Source organism: Notechis scutatus, chromosome 6 (genome assembly GCF_049901735.1).
Source record: "Notechis scutatus isolate UNSWTSFEM ecotype Mainland chromosome 6, rNotScu1.2, whole genome shotgun sequence".
Lineage (NCBI taxonomy): Eukaryota > Metazoa > Chordata > Lepidosauria > Squamata > Elapidae > Notechis > Notechis scutatus.
Window position 1 is genome coordinate 78,753,639 of NC_142014.1, and position 22,056 is coordinate 78,775,694.

At 45.1% G+C, this 22,056-nt stretch overlaps 1 protein-coding gene and 1 long non-coding RNA gene across 4 annotated transcripts in view; one reads left to right on the plus strand and one right to left on the minus strand.

Moving 5' to 3' along the window:
• Positions 1-22,056, minus strand: part of CHCHD3 (coiled-coil-helix-coiled-coil-helix domain containing 3) — a 423,433-nt gene that overhangs the window by 77,791 nt on the left and 323,586 nt on the right. Inside the window, exons 5-6 of one of the 3 annotated variants that reach the window (XM_087968920.1) lie at positions 3,094-3,108; positions 358-441 (exon numbers count right to left, since the gene is read on the minus strand). The exons of 1 other annotated variant lie outside the window; for it this stretch is intronic. In XM_087968920.1, the coding sequence (XP_087825046.1) occupies positions 358-441; positions 3,094-3,108 (99 nt within the window). The remainder of the gene's footprint in view (positions 1-357; positions 442-3,093; positions 3,109-22,056) is intronic. One more of the 3 variants, XM_087968921.1, reaches the window with a different exon arrangement.
• LOC148130259 (uncharacterized) lies at positions 5,553-16,495 on the plus strand. The gene is made up of 3 exons (XR_015750227.1): positions 5,553-5,591; positions 16,190-16,304; positions 16,383-16,495. It is a non-coding gene; the product is annotated as an uncharacterized LOC148130259 (long non-coding RNA).

Genomic DNA, 22,056 nt, shown 5'->3' on the forward strand with positions numbered 1-22,056 from the left:
TTGTTTTTTTTTAAAGTTAGAAAAAAAACTGCACCAGGCCTTCCACCGAGATAATTCCCATCTTTCGCTCCCGTTTGCACATAAACACACACACACACACAGAGTGATTCCTGAAAGAGGAAACGGTTCAGTTTATGGTTAAAGGCAGCCGGCTGAGAAACGTGTTTTAAAGGGTCAGTTCTTTCTGCAGTCGGCAAACCAGGACAGGTATAGAGGTCCTCCCCGAAACTCAGCTGGCCCAGGTCAGAGGGTTCTTCCCATCAGTTCTGTGCATTTAAAAGCAGAAGGGGGGAAAACTCTATCAAGCCTTCCCAGCAAAGCCTCTCTCCGGGAAAAGCCGAAGGAAAACTCGCTCACCCTCTCTTCCAGGCGGTTCAGCTGCTCCTTGTAGTAAGTCTCGTGCTTCTTCAGCTCCTTTTCCTTTTCTTCTAGCTGTTTGGCCTGGAGGGGAGAGGAGAGGTTGAGGAGAAGCGAGGAGGGAAAGGGAGAGATGAAAGGAAGAAGAATGGAAGGAGAGGAGAAGAGAGAAGAGAAGGGAGGGAAGAGAAAGAGAGAGATGGAAGAAGAACGGAAAGAGAGAAGAGAAGAGAAGGAAGGAGAGATGGTAGGAAGAAGAATGGAAGGAGAGGAGAAGAGAAGAGAAGGAGGGAGAGATGGAAGGAAGAGATGGAAGAAGAATGGAAGAAGAGAAGAGAAGAGAAGAGAAGAGAAGAGAAGAGAAGAGAAGAGAAGAGAAGAGAAGAGAAGAAGGGAGAGATGGTAGGAAGAGAAGAGAAGGAGGAAGAGATGGAAGGAAGAGATGGAAGAAGAATTGAAGGAGAAAAAAAAAGAAAAGAGAAGGAGAGAGAGATGGTAGGAAGAAGAATGGAAGGAGAGGAGAAGAGAGAAGAGAAGGGGGAAGAGAAAGAGAGAGATGGAAGAAAGAAGAATGGAAGGAGAGAAGAAGAGAAGGAGGGAGAGATGGTAGGAAGAAGAATGGAAGGAGAGGAGAAGAGAGAAAAGAACGGGGGAAGAGAAAGAGATGGAAGGAAGAAGAATGGAAGGAGACAAGAGAAGGAGGGAGAGATGGAAGGAAGAGATAGAAGAAGAATGGAAGAAGAGAAGAGAAGAGAGAGAAGAGAAGAGAAGAGAAGAGAAGAGAAGGAGGGAGAGATGGTAGGAAGAGAAGAGAAGGAGGGAGGGATGGAAGGAAGAATGGAAGGAGAGAAGAGAGAAAAGAAGAAGGAAGAGATGGAAGGAAGAAGAATGAAAGGAAAGAGGAGAGAAGAGAAGAGAACAAAATAAGAGAGAGAGAGAAAAAAAAAAAACATAAGATGAAGAACAGCCAAGTTCCAATAAAATCAACATTTAGTATCAATTCTGCCCAAAATGTTTTATGCAGAGATTGAAACCTGCAGGTTTTCTTTTTTTTTTTGCCCCAATAGGATTTTCCTACAGTCATGATTGGCAATTGAGGAAATCAAGGGCTCAGCCCGTTGTATAAGTAGTCCTCGACTTACGACCACAACCGAGCTGCAAATTTCTGTAGCTGAGAGAGACGTGTGTGAAGCGAGCTTTGCTCCATTCCACCAACCTCCTGGCCACCGTCGTTAAGCGAAACACTGCCATTGTTAAAAGTTAACCACACGGCTATTAAGTGAATCAGGCTTCCCCACTGACTTTGCTCGTCAGAAGGTCCCCAAAAAGGAGGGGATATCAGGTGACCTCGAGACACTGGAACCCGTCATAAAGGCGAGTCAGCAGCGGAATTTTGATCACGTGACTGTGGGAATGCTGAAACGGTCGTAAGCGTGAGAAACGGTGCTGTTGTAACTTCGGTCACTAAATGAACTGTTGTAAGTTGAAGACTACCTGTACAACAAACTCATTCACAAAAAGATAGAAAATGGACGGCAGAAAAAAATATGCCCTTTGAGTTTTTGAGCTTTCTTTCTCTCTCTTTCTTTCTTTTCCTCTTTATTTTTCCTCCTTTCTTTCTCTTCCTTTCTTTTCCTCTTTCTTTCTTTCTTTCTTTCTTTCTTTCTTTCTTTCTTTCTTTCTTTCTTTCTTTCTTTCTTCTTCTTCTTCTTTCTTTCTCTTTCTTTCCTTTTCTCTTTCCTTTCTTTCTTTTTCTTCTTTCCTTTCTTTCTCTTTCTTTCTTTTCCTTTCATTTCCTTTCTTTCCCTCTCCTTCCTTCCTTCCTCCCTCTTCCTTCCTTCCTCTTTCCCTCTTCCATCCATCCTTTCTTCTTCCTCCCTCCCTCTTCCTTTCTCCCTTCCTCTCTCCCTCTTCCATCCATCCTTTCTTCTTCCTCCCTCCCTCTTTCTCTCTCCCTCTTCCATCCATCCTTTCTTCTTCCTCCCTCCCTTCCTCTCTCCCTCTTCCATCCATCCTTTCTTCTTCCTCCCTCCCTCTTCCTCCCTCCCTCTTCCTCTCTCCCTTCCTCTCTCTCTTCCATCCATCCTTTCTTCTTCCTCCCTCCCTCTTCCTTTCTCTCTTCCTTCCTTCCTCTCTCCCTCTTCCATCCATCCTTTCTTCTTCCTCCCTCCCTCTTCCTCCCTCCCTCTTCCTCTCTCCCTTCCTCTCTCCCTCTTCCATCCATCCTTTCTTCTTCCTCCCTCCCTCCCTCTTCCTCCCTCCCTCTCTCCCTCTTCCACCCATCCTTTCTTCCTTCCTTCCATATTTTTTTTGCTAACGTACGGCTGTGAAAGTTGGATCCTAAGGAAGGCTGAGCACTGAAGAATTGAGGCTTTTGAATCGCGAGGCTTCGAGAAAATTCTTTTTGAGAGTCCCTTGGACTGCAAGCAGATCCAATCAGTGGATCCTAAAGGATATCAATCCTGGCCGTCTATCCTGAAGCGGAAGCTCAAAAATGCTTTGGCCATGTTGGGAAAGACGGAAGGCCAAAAGGAGAAGGGGACGGCACAGGAGATGCTTAGATAGGGTCACAAATGCAATGAATATGGATCTGTCCAAACTCTGGGAGGCCCTGGAGAATGGGGAGCCTCGTGTGCTGTGATCCAGGGGGCCACGAAGGACTGAACACACAACTCAGCAACTGAACAACGACAACAACAACAAAAATCCCATTTGCTCCCAATTTCGACTTCTTACCTTGCATTCCATTTCCTGGAAGCATGCAAATAAATGCAGAACACAAAGCCATCAGTTTACACTCTACGACAAGTTAGGTATAAAACGAAAGTGTTACACAAACAAGACCTGAGCAAACTCTCCCAATAAAAGGTACGTTTCTCCCCCCCAAAAAAAATTTGTGGAGCTTCTTGCTCGAAATCACATTTAATCCCTGAATGAGCTGCTATAGAATGAATTAAAGTCCTGCTGTGTAATGGGCCTCCGTTGATCTTTTGGGACAGGGAAAAAAAAAAAAGGCAGGGACACAGATGCACATACACAACGCAAAATAATTACTAAGAAAACGCTGAGATGTTATGTTATGAAATTTGGGATGAAAACAAAGAAGGGTGTGCTTTGGACTGCCAAACCTCATGTTGGCAATGTTGTCTAAATATCTGTATCTATATATTTATGTGTGTGCTTCTCTCTCTCTCTCTCTCTCTCTCCCTCCCTCCCTCTCTCTCTCTCTCTCCATATATATATATATCCACCTATCTTCCCATCTACTACCTACCTACCTACCTACCTACTCTATCTATTTCTATCTCTATATCTATCTACTGATCCATCCACCGATAGATAGATAGATAGATAGATAGATAGATAGATAGATAGATAGATAGATAGATAGACAGACAGACAGACAGAGATGTGTGTGTGTGTGTGTATGTTTACATTTTTATTTATTAATGCAATAGCCATAGACTAAAAGCCTACGAACAACAGTGAAAATTATAAAATAATTTAGAGAAAGAAAGGCCAGGGAGGGTGCTGAGTTTTGAAGCTGACGTATATCTTAAAGATTAAATATGACCCAAAACAAGTTTAGTAGAAACTTTCATGGCTGATAAACTCCTATATACAGATTAATACAGGAGGATGAGCAAATATGGCCTCTTTGCCACCCATAGACTTCAACTCCCAGAATTCCTGAGCCAGCTCAGGAACTCTGGGAGTTGAAGTCCACAAGTCGTAAAGGGGGCCATAGCTGCCCATATCTGGATTAAGAGAAGAGGCCACAGAAGTCAAGGAAGGAATCTATATGTTATTATTGGGAATCTAAAATAAAAAGAGTATTGTATGCATTTATCCATTTTGGAAAAATGAGGAGTAATCTGAGTGAAATTAAAAATAAAAATCAGGGCTAATAACCATCAACTAATGTTTGTTCACTATTCCACAGTTCGGAAGTCAAGACGAGTCATGATCCTTTCAAATCGTCTTGCAAACATCTCATTTCTCATCCAGGTAACATCATCAATTTGGAAGGATGTGGGGAGAGGAACATGTGGAGATGAAGGCTGTGAGCTCGGTTATTTCCCTGCAGATGTCTCATTACCCATCTAGGTAACATCATCAGTGTTAGAAGGGAAAGGGGCTTGCTTTGTGTTTCTACACAAGGGGCTTGCGTTACCAGTGCTGGTGGGAGTGTGCTGCTATGTTGTATAGAATATAACATATGTTGCATCAAATTCCACTCCCCTCTAAGCACCGATAATGTGACCTAGATGGGTAATGAGATGTCTGCAAGAAAACCACCAAGCTCAGAGAACAGTAAAGACTCTGCAGTTCAACCCTGGTCCCACAGTTGTTGTTCTTTCTTTCTTTCTTTCTTTCTTTCTTTCTTTCTTTCTTTCTTTCTTTCTTTCTTTCTTCTTCTTCTTCTTCTTCTTCTTCTTCTTCTTCTTCTTCTTCTTCTTCTTCTTCTTCTTCTTCTTCTTCTTCTTCTTCTTCTTCTTCTTCTTCTTCTTCTTCTCCTCCTCCTCCTCCTCCTTCTCCTTCTTCTCCTCAACCTCCTCCTCCTCCTCCTTCCTCTTCTTCCTCCTCCTTTCCACAAACCCCACTCCCTTCTAGCACTGATGATGCTACCTAGTTGGGTCATGAAACGTCTGCAAGAAAACCACCAAGCTCAGAGAGCAGTAAAGTCCAACCCTGGGCTACAAATATCCTCTTCTGCTGATATTTTCTCTCTCTTTCAAACGATGCCATCCTTGGCAGCTGCAGAGTTCAGACTTCCCGCTTTGAGATTAATGCGAAGGCCGGGTTTTCTCCTCAAGACTTTTGCCCCGAGATAGCTACAGTTTGAGAAGCCAGCGAAGCGGAAACGAGCTAAAAAGGAAAAGCCACAAAAAGCTGTTGGAGCTTTCAATATTCAGCCTTGGAAGTGTGAGTTGATGAAATGCACGGCCAAAGAGGGAGGGAGGAAGGGAAAGGTCGCGGGTGCATTGGAAGTGGCACACGGAAAATTGCAGGGGGTGGGGGTGGTCCTAAGCCAGACCCTTGGCAGGACTTGAACAGATCAATTAAAAGCAGTTTCCAGGGTGTCATTAAAAAAAAACCAACCCCAAAAGACAGCAAGTGAATGAACGCACCGTGGCGGAACCAGCAAAAGGAAAAGAGGCTGATCGTTATAGAAATAGACAAAGAGGTCTGCAAGCTAGATCAACCCACAGACCAGCATTCTGGGCCAGAAGGTAGGAAAGTACAAACAGTCCTTAAGATAACACACAGAGAGAGAGAGAGAGAGAGAGAGAGAGAGAGAGAGAGAGAGAGAGAGAGAGAGAGAGAGAGAGAGAGGAGGGAGAGGGAGGGAGGGAGGGAGAGAGAGGGAGAGAGAGGGAGACGGTGTGAGAAGGACTGAGAGAGAGAGGCAGAGGAGGAGGGAGAGTGGGGGAGAGAGGGAGGGAGGGGGAGAGGAAGGGAAGGAAGGAGAGGGAGGAAGGGAGGGGAAGGAGAGGGGAAGAGGGAGAGGGAGAGGGAGAGGGAGAGAAAAAGGAGACAGAAAGGGAGAGGGGGAGAGGGAGAGAGAAAGGGAGATGGGGAGAGGGAGAAGGGAGGAAGAGGAAGAGAGAGAGAGGGAGGGAAGGAGAAGGAGGAAGGGAGGGGGAGAGGGAGAGAAAAGGGAGATAGAGAAAGGGAGAGGGGGAGGAAGGGAGAGAGAGAAAGGGAGATGGAGAAAGGGAGATGGGGAGAGAGAGGGAGAAGGGAGGAAGAGGAAGAGAGAGGGGAGAGCAAGGGAGGGAAGGAGAAGGAGGAAGGGAGGGGAAGGGGGAGGGAAGAGGGAGAGAAAAAGGGAGACAGAAAGGGAGAGGGGGAGAGGGAGAGGGAGAAAGGGAGGTGGAGAAAGGGAGATGGGGAGAGAGAGGGAGAAGGGAGGAAGAGAGAGGGGAGAGAGAGGGAGGGAAGGAGAAGGAGGAAGGGAGGGGAAGGGAGAGGGGAGAGGGAGAAAGGGAGATGGGGAGAGAGAGAGGGAGGGAAGGAGAAGGAGGAAGGAAGGGGAAGGGAGAGGGGGAGAGGGAGAGAGAGAAAGGGAGATGGGGAGAGAGAGGAGGGGAAGGAAGGAGAAGGAGGAAGGGAGGGGAAGGGAGAGGGGGAGAGGGAGAGAGAGAAAGGGAGATGGGGAGAGAGAGAGGGAGGGAAGGAGGAAGGGAGGGGAAGGGAGAGGGAGAAAAAAGGGGAGATAGAGAAAGGGAGAGGGGGAGAATATTTGTATCTTCTCCATCTTTCAATCGTTTTTCGGGGAGGCAACTCCCCAACCACCCATCGGATCCGAAGTCTGCCTTCCCAATGGATTGGTAGAAAGTTCGATCTACGAAACTGGCTGCTTCCTCTTCAGCTCTTTTCCTAAAACCAAGCGAGGACCTGCCTATTTTTTTTTTTATTTGTTTTTTGAAAAGAGCATCGGGATCATTGCTTGACATTTTTTTGGGCCGAGCTGCCTGTCATTCCGCCCCCCCCCCCAGAGCTCTCCCAATCTGTCCCTCGCCTGTCACCCCCAGCTCAAAATCTCATGAGCGTCAGCTGCCCAAAGGTTGGGAAGTCCGTGTTGAGGGATGCTGTTTCATCCTCCATTATACCGGGCCTCAATTTGCCATTTTGACCCCCAATGAGCCTGTTTGGGGAAATCACCCACACACTGGACCCCTCAACGTTCATCCTGCCTCCAGATTAAGGGTCTCCAACCTGAGCAACTTGAAGACTTGTGGACTCCAACTCCCAGAATTCCCCAGCCAGCCATGGTGCTCTCTGAGGTTGGTGGTTTTCTTGCAGACGTTTCATCGCTCAACTAGAGAACATCATCAGTGCTGGAAGGGAGTGGGGTTTGGGGGAGGAGGAGGGGGGAAAGGGGGAGGGGGAAGGGAAGGAGGAGGAGGAGAAGGAGGGAAGGAGGAGGAGGAACAGGAGGGGAGGGGAAGGGAAGGAGGATGAAGGGAAGGGGAGGGGGAAGGGAAGGGAAGGAGGAGGGGAAGGGAAGGGGGAAGGGGAAGGAGGAGGGGGAGGAGGAGGAAGGGAAGTGGAGGAGGAGGAAGGGGAGGGATGGAGGAGGGGGAGGAGGAGGGTGGTAGGGAAGGGGAGGAGGAGGAGGAAGGGAAGTGGAGGAGGAGGAGGAGGAAGTGGAGGAGGAAGGGAAGGGGAGGGGGGAGGAGGAGGAAGGGAAGGGAAGGGAAGGAGGAGGGGTGGGAAAGGAGGAGGGGGGAGGAGGAGGAGGGGAGGGGAAGGGGAGGAGGAGGGGAAGTGGAGGAGGAGGAAAGGAGGAGGAGGAGAAAGGAAGTGAAGGAGGAGGGGGAGGAGGAGGAGGAAGGGAAGGGAAGAAGGAGGAGGAGGAGGAAGAGAAGAAATGAGGGGTCCTTGGTGCTCTCTGAGTTTGGTTGTTTTCTTGCAGACATTTCATGACCCAACTAGGGAACATCATCAGTGCTAGAACTGAGCGAAGTTGAAGTCCACAAGTCCTGAAGTTGCCAAGGTTGGAGACCCCTGCTCCAGATGATTCATGAAGACATTAAGAAATAGGAGTTTTACACACAATCACACACACAATTTTGTACAGTTGTCCCCACACTTTAAAATGTCTATGCATATGACTTCATCTGACATTTGTGCCTTGCCACTTTTTAATAAAACTCCAAACTATTAAAAAAAAATCCAAATAATCCTCAACGAACGGCCATATTGAGCCAGAAATTCCATTGCTCAGGAATTCTGGGAGTTGAAGTCCACAGATTGTGAAGGTACCATAGTTGCCCATGCCTGGTCTAGAGACCAAAAGATCTCCAAAGTTGGCAACTTTAAGACTTGTGGAATTCCAACTCCCAGAATTCCCCAGCCAGCCATGGTGCTCTCTGAGGTTGGTTTTCTTGCAGACTTTTCATGGCCCAACTAGGGAACATCATCAGTGCTAGAATTGAGCGGAGTTGGCTTCTAACATTGCTTCTAGCACTGATGATGTTCTCTAGTTGAGTCATGAAACGTCTGCAAGAAAACAACCAACCTCAGAGAGCACCAAAGACTCGCCCACCACTGTCCTTGTCATGCCCCAGTTGAAATCTGATTCCGAGGGAGAGGTGGAACCGCTGACAGGGAGTGGGAGGGTGGCTCCGGTGGATGTGGAGGAAACTGGGGAAGGGCACAGTCCGGCTGGGCATTCAGAGGAAGACCCAGGCCCACCTCCTCTTCATCCTAGGGCATGCAGGGAGAAACGGAGAAGAGAGCAACAAGGGTTGCGGGGGAGAAAAAGGCCCTGATTCCCTTCATGGGCTGCAGCTGGGAAAACAGGATTTAAAAAGAGAGTTTGCGCAGAGCACCTTGATGGAAACAAAGCGTGCATTATCTTTGTTTGTCAAGTCTTATCTGAATTCTGGCGTCCTCCCAACTGTGCGTGTTTCATTATCTTTTGGAAGTCTGCAATTCCTTATCCTGCCCTGTCTGGTTAATTGCTGCAACATGGTTTGTGTTGGTTTTTATTTTTAATTTATATGTACTTTGGATTCGGACTGAATTTCTTCCCTTTAAAGACTGTTCTTGGGAGAGTTTTTTCTCCAGCCGATGATAACTGGACAGTGGGGACCAAGTTGGAGGAATTCAAGGGACTTTATCTACTTTTGTGACTTTGTTGCTTTTGTGCCCTAGGTGATTCACAGTGGATTTCCCAACAACAATCTTCCCTACCATCCAAGTCAGAGCTGAAGAAGCTTCTTGGATGAGAAGCTAAACGTCTTCCAAGAAAAACCAAGAAAGTCCAGTTGCCTCTTGCACAAAAAAAGCCCCTTTGGGCCAACCACAACCTGGAGGGACTGAAAAGCTTCATAAACATTTGACACTCCTGGACTTCAACTCCCAGAATTCCCCAGACAAGTCAATCAAAGTTGCCAAATATGGAGAGCCCTGCTTTAGGATGAAAGTGGTGTGTGTGTGTGTGTGTGTGTGTGTGTGTGTGTGTGTGTGTGTGTAAAGGAGTGGCAAGATTCAGGGTTGCAAAATTGGGGTCCTGCAACCCCATCATACAAGACGCTTCATTATCCATCACTTGGGGATTCACATGTGGTCTGTCTCATAAGGGCTGACACAAATCTTGCAACACCTTCAGTGAGAAATTCACCGCAACCTTTTACGCACAAACACACCAGCCAGGGAATTCACTGCTGATGGGCACATTGGCGTTAAGATTAATTTGGCCGCAAGGCAGGGTTCCCGATAAATATTAATTAGCCGTAGCAAAATGACCGTGTATTCAATTAGCTGAGCGTTGGCCTTTATTCCTAAACAAGAACTCTTTAACAAGGTTTACTCTCTCCTTTTTTAATAAAACGTTTTTTGGAAAACCCAGGTTTTTTTGGGGTGGGGGGGGCTTGAAAGTTATTCTGCAATTCTCCAGCCCCCTTAAATGATATCAATGTTAAAATGAAAAATGGCAATAAAAAGGATCTATGCCGACACGCTTTAAAAAAATTAAAAGATAGGTGCTACTCAAGTTTGTTCTTCCTCTGGCACATAGACAGATTAACAGAGTGGAAAGGGACCTTATAGGTCATCTAGTCCACCACCACCCCGACCAAGCAAGAGACCCTACTACACCATTTCTGACAAATGGCAGCCGTGTCTCTTCTGTAGGCTTCATGTTTGGCTTTAGCAGGAAGGGTGCGTTTGTGTTTGTGAGTGTGTCTGTCTGTCTGCTGTCTGTTTTGTGTGCATGTGTGTGTGTGTGTTTGTGTACAAGTCACAGAATGTGTATACTTCATTTCCGCAAAAGAATGCAAGAGGTCAAGATGTCACCAAGATATCCAAGTGTTTAAAAATAAGTGATTTTGAAGTACAAGGGGGGAAAATTAAAAATTAAATTTAAATTTAAAAAAAGAAAAAAAGAAATAAAATAAAAAGCACCTTAATACAAAGGAATGGACAAGTAGTAATTTCCAGCAATTCTAACTGGAAATCGGTTCTATTCTGCGCAGGGAGTTCAAACCTGTTGGGGGGAAAAAGAATCTAACACGGGAACCAGGTCTCTGCAAATACTTGGTGTTGCAAATCAGTTTCACGCCCTTGAAAATCAATTGGATTTGCATCTACATCGATTCAGTTATTTGTCTGTGTTTCGAAGTGGGCAAATCAATCCAAATAAGTAAGTTTCAATTTGAAAAATTTCATCTGACTCAAGTCTAAATGTTTGGACAGGCACAATTTGCCATCCCAGTTTGAACATTTAAACATTCCAGTAAGAATCCACTCCCTGTATTAACAACTGTATGAATAACACCAGGGGACGGTGAGTTCTAGTCCCGCCTTAGTAGTGAAAACTGGCTGGGTGACTCTGAGGCAGTCACCAGGGGACAGTGAGTTCTAGTCCCGCCTTAGGAGTGAAAAAATAGGAGGAGAAAAAAAAGCATTAGATATGTTTTTCATCATGTGTTATTTATTAAAAAATAATAAAGGCGGGATAAAAAAAAATCTAATAAATAAGTGGTAAGGTTTAAACGAGGACGCTAGATACACTTTCTCGTCTGCAAGTCAGTCTTAATTCCAAATAGATGAAAATACTTAAGATGCAATTGCAAGTATATATATAAAAAACAACAACCAATGTGTTAATTTAGCAGGTTGCCAAGAATCTCTCTGCTTAATTATCATCCCTCACAAAGCTACTGACAAACTTGAAAACTCCCCCAAAATCCAACTTCTGTTTCCCTAGCTACTTCCATTTCCTCGCTCTGCTCCAATTCCTCCTAGTTGTAAAAGAAACGAAGATCTGCATATCATCGCCATGCGGGGCAAGTCCTCGACTTACAACCACAATCGAGGCCCGAATTTCCATCGCGAAGCGAGACAGTTGTGAAAAATGAGCTGTGGCCCGTTTGACAACCTTTCACAGCCAAAAAACAGCACTGAACTGACGCACGTCAAAGGAGGAATCTAAAAACCGATACCGCCTCGTTCCCTAAAGTCCGGTTGTGACTTTACCGGCGGGCACAATCCGATGCCAGGTATACACGGCGGGCAGCATCCTTTGGGAGGAACGGAGCAAAAGGCATGGAGAACCTCCTTGCAAATGGAAGCATTATGTTTTTCATAGTTACCAGAGCAATCATCATTTCCCCAAGAGGCTAACCTGGTTTGAACATTACCTTGACACTGTCATCATATCACAGTTATTTCCCTTGAGAAATTATACCGTATGGCTAATTTCGTTGGCTGAAGCCACGCTTTTTCTTCTGTGAATGGATTTTACCTCCATAAATGCATAAGGAGATTTTTACTACGGTCAGCATTATTTGTTGACGTGCAGAACTATGGGAGTAAGCCGGCAGCTGGATTTGGGTGTTGGGTTGTTGTTGGCCTTTGGCGCTGGCCAGATTAGTACTATCCTTTGTCAATTATACTCAGACCTTCTCCATAGCGGCAGTGTTTGCTCTGGTGGTTAAAGGACCAGGATAGAAAGAGAGAGAACGATGAATTCCACTCCAACCTTCGGCATAAAGGCCAGCTAGGTGATTTTGGGACCATCCCCAGGAGACAAGGAGTTCTAGTACTGTCTTAGAAGTGAAAGCTGGCTGGGTGATTTGGGGACAATCACCAGGAGATGGTGAGTTCTAGTCCCGCCTTTGGCATGAAACCTGCTGGGTGACTTTGGGACAATCACCAGGAGACGGTGAGTTCTAGTCCTGCTTTTGGCATGAAATCTGGCTGGGTGACTTTGGGACAATCACCAGGAGATGGTGAATTCTAGTCCTGCTTTTGGCATGAAATCCGGCTGGGTGATTTGGGGACAATCACCAGGAGATGGTGAGTTCTAGTCCCGCCTTTGGCATGAAACCTGCTGGGTGACTTTGGGACAATCACCAGGAGATGGTGAGTTCTAGTCCTGCTTTTGGCATGAAATCTGGCTGGGTGACTTTGGGACAATCACCAGGAGACGGTGAGTTCTAGTCCTGCTTTTGGCATGAAATCCGGCTGGGTGATTTGGGGACAATCACCAGGAGATGGTGAGTTCTAGTCCCGCCTTTGGCATGAAACCTGCTGGGTGATTTGGGGACAATCACCAGGAAACGGTGAGTTCCAGTCCCGCCTTTGGCATGAAACCTGCTGGGTGACTTTGGGACAATCACCAGGAAACGGTGAGTTCTAGTCCCGCTTTTGGCATGAAATCCGGCTGGGTGACTTTGGGACAATCACCAGGACATGATGAGTTCTAGTCCTGTCTTAGGAGTGAAAGCTGGCTGGGTGATTTTGGGACGCTCACCAGGAGATGGTGAGTTCTAGTCCCACCTTAGGCAAGAGAGCCAGCTGGGGGGCTTGCGCCAATCACCTGGAGACCGTGAGTTCTAGTCCTGTCTTCAGCATGAAAGCCAGTTGGGTGATTTTGGGACAGTCCCTGTCTCGGCCCAACTCACCTCACAGGGTTGTTGTTGTTGTGAGGGAAAACTAGGAGGAGGAAGCCGTGTTGAATATGTTCACCACCTTAAGTGATTTGAGAAATAATAAAGGGACGCTACAAACAAACGAACAAATCTACATTCTGTATGAATTTCTATACCTCTCCCCTCTACTGGTATAAGTAAACTCTGAACCTTGCTTCATCTTCAATTTTTACGGATTTCTGTTGTATCATCATATTCCATCCATTTTTGTCCTATCAGACAATAATTCCCGGGAATGAAAGGACAGGTAGTGCTCGACTTACAACAGTCCATTTAGTGACTGTTCAAAGTTACAACGGCACTGGGGGAAAAAAGGGACAATAAAGTTATGAATCTATTCTAAAACAAAAGAGACAAAATGAGCTGCCCAGCCTCCTGGCCTTGAGATTAGCGCTGCCGTCCCCTTGATATTAAAATATACACACAGAGATCCGACCCCGACAATAAATAGGATCCCATCAAACTGGAAGGACACAGCCAGATGTTCCTAAGGCGAGATAAGAGGGCTTCCATCATCCTTTGGGAGACCGGTAGAATTTAAACATTGGCTGGGTTGAAATAGCAGGAGAAACCCTGATACCATCGAAAGTTAAGCTGCAATTAATCAGAATCGGAGGAATGTTTCTGGCAGCCTGCAAGCCGCACCAGAGAAAAGACGAATGGCCCAGATTGTCTGCCCTTTGCGGAGTCTACAACTGAAGAGGTGCAACTGTTCCAGCTTAACAGATATAAGAGATATAAGAGAATAGCAGAGTTGGAAGGGACCTTGGAGGTCTTCTAGTCCAACCCCCTGCTCAGGGCAGGAGACCCTATATACCGTTTCAGGCAAATGGTTTAAAAGCTTAACCAGATGCTTGCAGGGGAAATGATAAAGTCTCTCTATGCACTCCAGTTTCTGTTAGGGCTTCACTGGCAATTCCCACTAGGGTTGGTTTATTAAGTTATTTATCGGCGTATAACACGCACAGGCGTATAACACGCATCTTCATTTTAAGAGGGAAATTTCAGGAAAAAAAATTAAATTTTCCGAAGCGCCCGTTTCACCCCCACTCCCACCCCGCGCGCGCGCTTCAATCCACAGTGTCCCATTCTGCCTGCCTGCCTGCCTGCCTTAGTTTCTGGTTGTTTGGGAGCAGCTTCGGCTGAGAATAATAACTATTCGCCTCTTTTACTCAGCCGAAGCTGTTCCGATTCAACCATTAACGAAGGCAGGCAGGCAGGCAGAACGGAGCACTGCGGGCGGGCGGGCGGGCGGACGGGGTGGGGGTGGGGGAGAAACGGGCGCTTCAGGGAAGCTGTGGCGACAGGAAAAGCCCCCCCCCCCGCTTCTTTGAAGCAGTTTCTTCCTGTGCTGGTGGAGGAGCGAGAGCGAGACTGAGAGAGCTGACCCAGAGAGCAGGACAGGCTTCGGTTGCTTCCTCCCTCCCCTTCTTTCATTTGTGTCCTTGATCCCCGATCCCAGCAGCATTCACCGAAGGCTTCTTAACATTATATCGGCGTATAACACGCATACATCATTTGCCCCCTATTTTCAGGGGGAAAAAAGTGCGTGTTATACGCCGATAAATACGGTAAGTTCATCTCAGTCTGTAACCTTGAACTGGGCCAAACGATGCTTCATAGGGCAACCATTTTTTGAACCAAAATATCACAAACGGACTAACTGACAGAATGCACCCCAAATCCAGGACCCAGGGCTCCATGGAATTAAAATGGGATGAATTTAGTAAAATATTGATTTTTTTCCACATTTCTCAATCGAAGAAGGAGTCTGGGGGGGTGTTTGCACAATAAAATGTTGAAATATAAAAACATTACCGGCAGTCCAGAGCCAGCATATTGCCCCCAACCAACCCTCAGAGGGATGGAAGGCTGAGTCAACCTTGAGCCAGTGATAATCAAACCGCTGGCAGTCGGCAGAATTAGCCTGCAATACTGCATTCTAACCACTGGGTCACCACGGTCCTTCTTTCCTTCCTCCCTCTCCCTCCCTCCCTCCTTCCTTGCTTATATAAGCAATAGCACTTATATTTATATACAGCTTCACAGTGCTTTTACAGACCTCTCTAAGTGGTTTACAGAGTCAGCACATTGTCCCCCTCCAACAATCTGGGTCCTCATTTCACAGACCTTGGAAGGATGGAAGGCTGAGTCTACCTGGAGCAGGTCAGGATCGGACTCCTGGCAATACTGCATTCTAAACACTGCATCACCACAGCTCCATAAGTAGTAGGTATGTAGATAGGTAGGTTGGTGGATAAGTAGATAGGATGGGTAGGTAGGTAGGTAGGTAGGTACCAGGTATGTAGATAGATAGGAGATAGATAGAGTGGTGAATTAACCATTAAGCAGACTAGGCACGTGATTAGGGCACCAGGACCAAAGGGGGTACCACAAAAACGTTTATGTAGTTTAAGCTTGGCTTCGTTTGTACACTATGTCAAAGGAGGGGGCACCAAGATTTGTCAGTGCTTAGGGCACCAGTGAGCCTTAATCCACCACTGGATAGATTAGGATAGATAGATAGATAGATAGATAGATAGATAGATAGATAGATAGATAGATAGATAGATAGATAATATAAATATAGGATAGAGATAGATAGATAGATAGATAGATAGATAGATAGATAGATAGATAGATAGATAGATAGATAGATAGATAGATAGATGATAAATAATATAAATATAGGATAGAGATAGATAGATAGATAGATAGATAGATAGATAGATAGATAGATAGATAGATAGATAGATAGATAGATAGATAGATAGATAGATAGATAGATAGAGACAGAGAGAGAGAGACAGGCTGACTGCATAAACAGCCTGGCGCCAGGTCATAGGGTTTCTTCAGTTCAACATTTTAAACTGTTTGGAAATCAAGAAGGTAATACCAAACTGGAAGAAAGCAGAAGTGTCATATTTTAGAACTATTTTAGCCATTTTGCAATTCCATTTTTGCCCCATGGGGGAGAATCAAATCAAAGGCTCCCACATTTCATGCCTCAATTTTCTACTGTTCTCTTGTCTTAAGTGCTCCTGCCTCCTATGTTATCAATAGCGGACACCTAATAGTTCCTAATTGGCTGTTTTAAGGGTTTTAGACCAGATTGAGCTGAACGGGTGGAACAAAGAAAGAATTCTTGAGTGTTAGGATACAAATTAAGGGGTAAGGGGTGTTCTTGAAAGACACACCAAGAGGTTAATCCTAATGTTTAGTAGTGTGATATTACCTGAGAAAAAGCTACACAGGATTAGGTTAACAACTCTTAATGCCTTTTTGGCTATGTAGTTACAGTGGGCTCTAGCACTTAGGTCATTAGAGGTCCTTGACAGAGTTTGGATCATCAGCAAGGTCTTGACAGGTGTTTGCCAATATAGTAAATAAAGTAGTGAGAAGTTTCCTGAAGACGGGCTGCAGCACAAGTCCGAAAGCTTGGGAGAATAAACCTTGTCCCTGTGACTGACCCAGATTGGAATTTTACAACATTACCACGTATGCTCCCCTTCATTCATGAAAATCTTTCTTTTCTAAGCCCATTACCAGGAAACTAACAAAACACCCTTCACACAGAACAAATCCTGAAGTGCAGAGACACGGCAAACATTCTGGCTTAGAGGGCCTCCTTTATGCGAAGATGAAATAAGGCAATGGTCAGTGAACAGTGAAATTGAAATTGAAATGCAACAATATAGAAACTGATTAAATGCACGGTTAACCTGAAGAACTCATGGCCACCAGGCCAAACAAAGGAAAACTTCGGTGAAACGTTAAAGGCAGCCCACTTGTTCGAGTCGTCGTTACGACGATGTTTCATTTCTTTTTTTCTTTCAATAAAAACAGAAATATTAATCTGCTTTTAAATAAAAGGCTTTGGAGACGGCTTTTTATATATCCCTCTTACGGTATTAAACAGGTGTTTGTCTGCCAGATCGAAGGGAAAAGAGCATAATTCCAAGATGCAAAACATTATTTTTCTCTCTCTCCCCCCCCCCCGTGTTGTGGTTAGCCGGCAGCAGGTGCGGACGGCTGAGGAGAACGAGGACTCAGGTGAGGGGCCAGGACCATCAGGGAATGGACTGCTGCCTTCAGTGATTGTGGGGGCTGGCAGCAGCGGTGAGGAGGTTCCCGAGGAGCCTGTGCCAAGTGCGCGTGCGCACAGGATTGCTGGTAGGAGAGAGCAGTTACAGCAGCACACAGGTGACTCAGGAGAAAGGCTGCAAGGTAATGGCCCCTCCCTCAAGAGGATAAAAGCCAGGTTTGAAGAAGCGTTCTTTGCAGAAGGCAAAGACACTCTGAAGCTCAGCCTCGTGGACATTATAGTTAGTATTTGAAAACTCTTGTAAACGATTTCTTATCTCTGGGTTTTTGGCAGCCTTGAAGAATAACTTGGCCAGGCTCTTTCTTGTTGGAGCTAATTAGTTGGAAGCAGCCTTTTATCTGTGAAGACACAGAATTCATAAATGAAACCTTAAAAGGTGGGGGCTGCTGTCTATCTATCTATATCTATCTATCTATCGCTATTTCTTTCTCTCTATATCTCGATCTCTATCTCTATATATCCATCTCTTTCTCTCTCTCATCTATCTATCTATCTATCTATCTATCTATCTATCTATCGCTATTTCTTTCTCTCTATATCTCTATCTCTATTTATCCATCTCTTTCTCTCTCTCATCTGTCTGTCTGTCTGTCTGTGTGTCTGTCTATCTATCTATCTATCTATCTATCTATCTATATCTATCTATATCTATTTATCTATCTATCTATATCTCAATCTCTATCTCTATTTATCCATATATCTCTCTCTCTCATCTGTCTATCTTTTCTTTCTTTCTTTCTTTCTTTCTTTCTTTCTTTCTTTCTTTCTTTCTTTTTCTTTCTTTCTTTCTTTTTCTTTCTTTCTTTCTTTCTATACCTATCTATATCTTCATCTATCATCTATCTATATTTACATGTGCATTTTCCAACAAATGTTCTCTCGTTTTATACCTTCCCCGAGACAAATCCCAGGAGAGAAACTGAAAAATATACACAATGGTTTCTCGCTTAGGGACGGTGTTTCATCTGTCCTAAAGATGGGATCATCTCAAACTTTCGGCTATGTTCTAGAACTGTGTGTAGAACTTGGCCACTTTGAAGACTTGTGGACTTCCACTCCCAGAATTCCCCACCGGTCAGCCATGCTGGTTGTTAAGTGAATCTGGATCTCCCCTGTTGACTTTGCTTGGGAAAAGGTCGCAAAAGAAGGAGCCGCGTGACCTCGGGATGCAGCGATGGTCATAAAATTTGAAATTCCGTTGACAAGCATCTAAATTTGGATCACGTGACTGTGGGGATGCCGAAAAGGTCGGAAGTGTGAAAAACAGTCACAAGTCACATTCTTCAATGCCGTTGTAACTCTGAAGGGTCATTGCACGAACTGTTGTAAGTCGAGGACTACCTGTATGTACAGTTGTTCACACATGATCCTGCAGTCATGTGACCGTGAATTATGATGGATTTTGGGTTTGTTGGGTTTTTTTTGCTGGAAAACTTTTTATTTCTTTTATTTCTGGTTTCCAGCAAAGGGCGCCCCCTGTAGGCGATAGGTTTGCTTTACAATCACCTGGTTTCCTTGACGACAGTCACTGAAAAGGTCCATAAGAAGTCACGTGATGGCCCATTTAATGACTGGCATGATTTCTGACCGCCATTCCGGGTTTAATTGTAGTCGTAGTTAAGGACTGCCTCCTGCAGAGGAAGTTCGTGTAGGTACATGAACCCAGGGCCCTGATCAAGCTTCTTATTTCCCAATTATTTTGCATATGCGTGTCTTAATTGTTTGATCTTGGGGTGGATAGACCAAGGCTGTGCACACACTGTTGTCCTTGTGTGTGCGCGTGGATTCTCCCTCTCTGTCTCTCTCTCTCTCAGAGAGAGAGGGGGAGGAAGAGAGGGAGAGAGAGAGAAAGGGAGGGAGGGAACAAGAGAAAGAGAGGAAGAGGGAGGGAAGGAGGGAGAGAAAGGGAGGGAGAGAGGGAGGGAAGGAGGGAGAGAACAAGCAAGGGAGAGAGAAAAGGAGGGGAGAGGGAGGGAAGGAGAGAGAGAAAAGGGAGAGGGAGGGAAGGAGGGAGGGAGAGAGAGGGAAGGAGGGAGAGAGAGAGCAAGGGGGAGAGAAAGGGAGGGAGGGAGGGAGTAAAAGAAAAGGAGGGAGGGAGAGGGAGGGAGGGGAGAGAAACGGAGGGGAAGAGGAAGGAGAGAGAGAGAGAGAAAGGGAGGGAGCGAGGGAGCAAGTAAGAGAAAGGGAGGGAGGGAGAGAGGGAGAGGGAGGGGAGAAAGGGAGGGGAGAGGGAGGGAAGGAGAGAGAGAGAAAGGGAGGGAAGGAGGGAGGGAGAGAGAAAGGGAACGAGCGAGGGGAAGGAAGGAGGGAGAGAAGGGTAGAGAGAGACTGCAATTTGGCAGGTGCAAATCACAATTTCACTCCTTTCATATGAGCACCTGTCATCTTGCAGATTTTCACACAAATACACACACACACACACACACACACACACACACACACCATCCACTTTGGATTTGGAAGCAGGCAGTTCCTTGGCGAACGCAGCGGCAGAGAGGAAGCACCTACCTACGATTCCTCAAAGCAGCTGTGCCATTTCCCCCCAACACACACAACACGCCATACAGCTGCAACGGTGTAATTTACTCCCTTAATATTTGTGTTTTAGCGATCACTCCACTCCAGAGATAAAAGCCATTAAGATCCTCTGAATTGCTGCTGAAACAGTCCGTGACTTCATTTTTCCTTATTCCTCTCTCGTAAAGCCGGGCCCATTTTTCTTTCCAGCTCAGTGCCAAAGTATCATGCGAAACTAATATTTGAATTTTCTGAAGGTACTTACCAAAAAAAAAAAAAAATACCCCCACAGAAAAGCAAAGGAAAGACTGCCGTTTGCTGTTGAACTTACAAAGCAATTGCTCCCTGTTTGAAAACCGTATTATCACCCTCATATTTTGGTATCAATATTTTGCAAAAAGTATTCTAATTAATGAAGGTTTACCCAATAACTGACATCGTGGTATATATCTAAACTAGTGGGGAAAAAAGGATTTCATGCTTTCAAAGAGTCCCTAAAAATGCAAAAGTCCATAATGAGAAAACATTACTGAATCAGAATTGTTTTCACTATATTTCAAGCATTTATAGCTATACATTCATACACACACACACACACATCTTCTATCTATGTATATAAAAATGAAAGACCACTCACGCATCATCACAAAATTTCCAGAACCGTAAAGCCTAAATACTTGAAATTTGGCAGGTATGTTCCTTTTGGCTTCTAGGGGCTCACTAAGAAAGGATTTTTCCAAATGACCATCAGAGCATTTAGAGCATTTCCTATATTATTATTATTATTATTATTATTATTATTATTATTATTATTATTATTATTATTATTATTATTATTATTATTATTATTATTATTATTATTATTATTCTCTGATGCTAAGGAGTTCTACTCCCCCTCCCCACCTGAAAAAAAAAAAAGAAATCTCTTCCAAATGCAAAACACAAGCACAGGAGTTTCAGTTTCAGTTTCACAGCACCCAGCAGCTTTACTTAAGCTAAAGTCACGCCCAGGCTCCTTGCTGTCTCCTTCTTGCTCACACAGCAAATACTGTTTCAGTTTCCAAACAGCCCTCAACTCTCTCACACACTGATGGGACACTAGCCAGACAAATAACCGATGGATGCTGGTAGGAAGAGGCAGAATTTCACCCCCCTTATTTTCCTCCCCAAAAACTATGCCCGACCACATAGTTTCATACCGAAGCATGGGTATCGAGCTAGTACACACACACACACACGTATATATTATACACACACGTAGACACACACACACACACACACACACACATACATATATATGTATTCATATTCCTTAACTTACAACCAGAATTGAGTCAAAAATCTACTGCTAAGTGAGACAGTTGTTGAGTTTTGCCCTCTTTTTACCACTTTTCTTGCCACTGTTGTTAAGTGAATCACTGCAGTTGTTGAGTTAGTAACACAGTTGTTCAGTGAATCTGGCTTTCTCCATTGAACTTTGCTTGTCAGAAGGTCACAAAAGGGGATCACGTGACCCCCCGGGACAGTGCAATCGTCCTAAATAGGGAGCTGAATCTTGAACATGTGCCATGGGGGGGGTGTTGCAACGGTCGTAAAATGAGAAAAATGGTCATAAGTCACTGTTTCCAGTGAGGTTGTAACTTTGAACGATCCCTAGACAAATGGCTGTAAGTCAAGGACAATCGGTATGTCTACTAAATTTTATTTTTAAATTAAGTGGCAAAACATGCAGATACTTCTCCACTTACGACTGGCCACTGAGGAACTGTTCCGAGTTATGACTGACCTGCCCAAGGACATTTGCGACCTGGTTCTGAAGGTCAACATCTCCTCTGAGGTGATGTGCTAGCATTTGCAAACACCTCAGAGTCACGTTACAACCCCCATAATCCCTTGCGGGGCGAAGTCTGGGCAACTGAATGGAGCTGAGCGTTTACTGGCCGGATGCTCTTCCTGTCGCCAATACGGAGTTTTGTTCAGCAGATCTATTCTCATCGCACCCAGAGAGAGAAATATCTGCCTCTACCTGGAATCGAACTCACAGCCTCCTCATTGTGAGGCCAGAGCTCCACCTCTAGGCCTCCGTACCACTCCTAACGACCATTGCGGTAAGGGTCATAAAGGGGGTCGGATGTATGGGTGACTTGCATCCATCACAGTCGTAAATCGAGGACTACTCGTGTATGTATGAGAAATCTGAATTATCATTATTTTTTCCAAATTCTCCATCACCTAAAGAGCTAAAGACAACTTGGCGATAGCAAGCCAGATATAATCCCATCTATTTTTAATAAATATCTGTCAGGCTGAAGAGATCATCTCTACTCATCTGTCATTATGCCACCGGCGTGGATGAGAGCAATTGTCTCCCAGGTCTTATTTTACATTATGTTTTTTACAAGGATGTCAGGACACCAAAGACATTATTTGCTGCAAAAAAAACCACCTTTTTTTTGCCCTGTTCTGTGCTGCGTCCATGTCTGCTAAAACCAAGGAAGAAAGAGATATAAAAATATCCTCCAAAAACTAAGCCTGACCACATAGTTTTGTAGTGAAGTACGGATGTATGTATGTATGCATGTATGTATATGGTATTCAGCTATGTTCGGGTATTTTCCCACATCATTA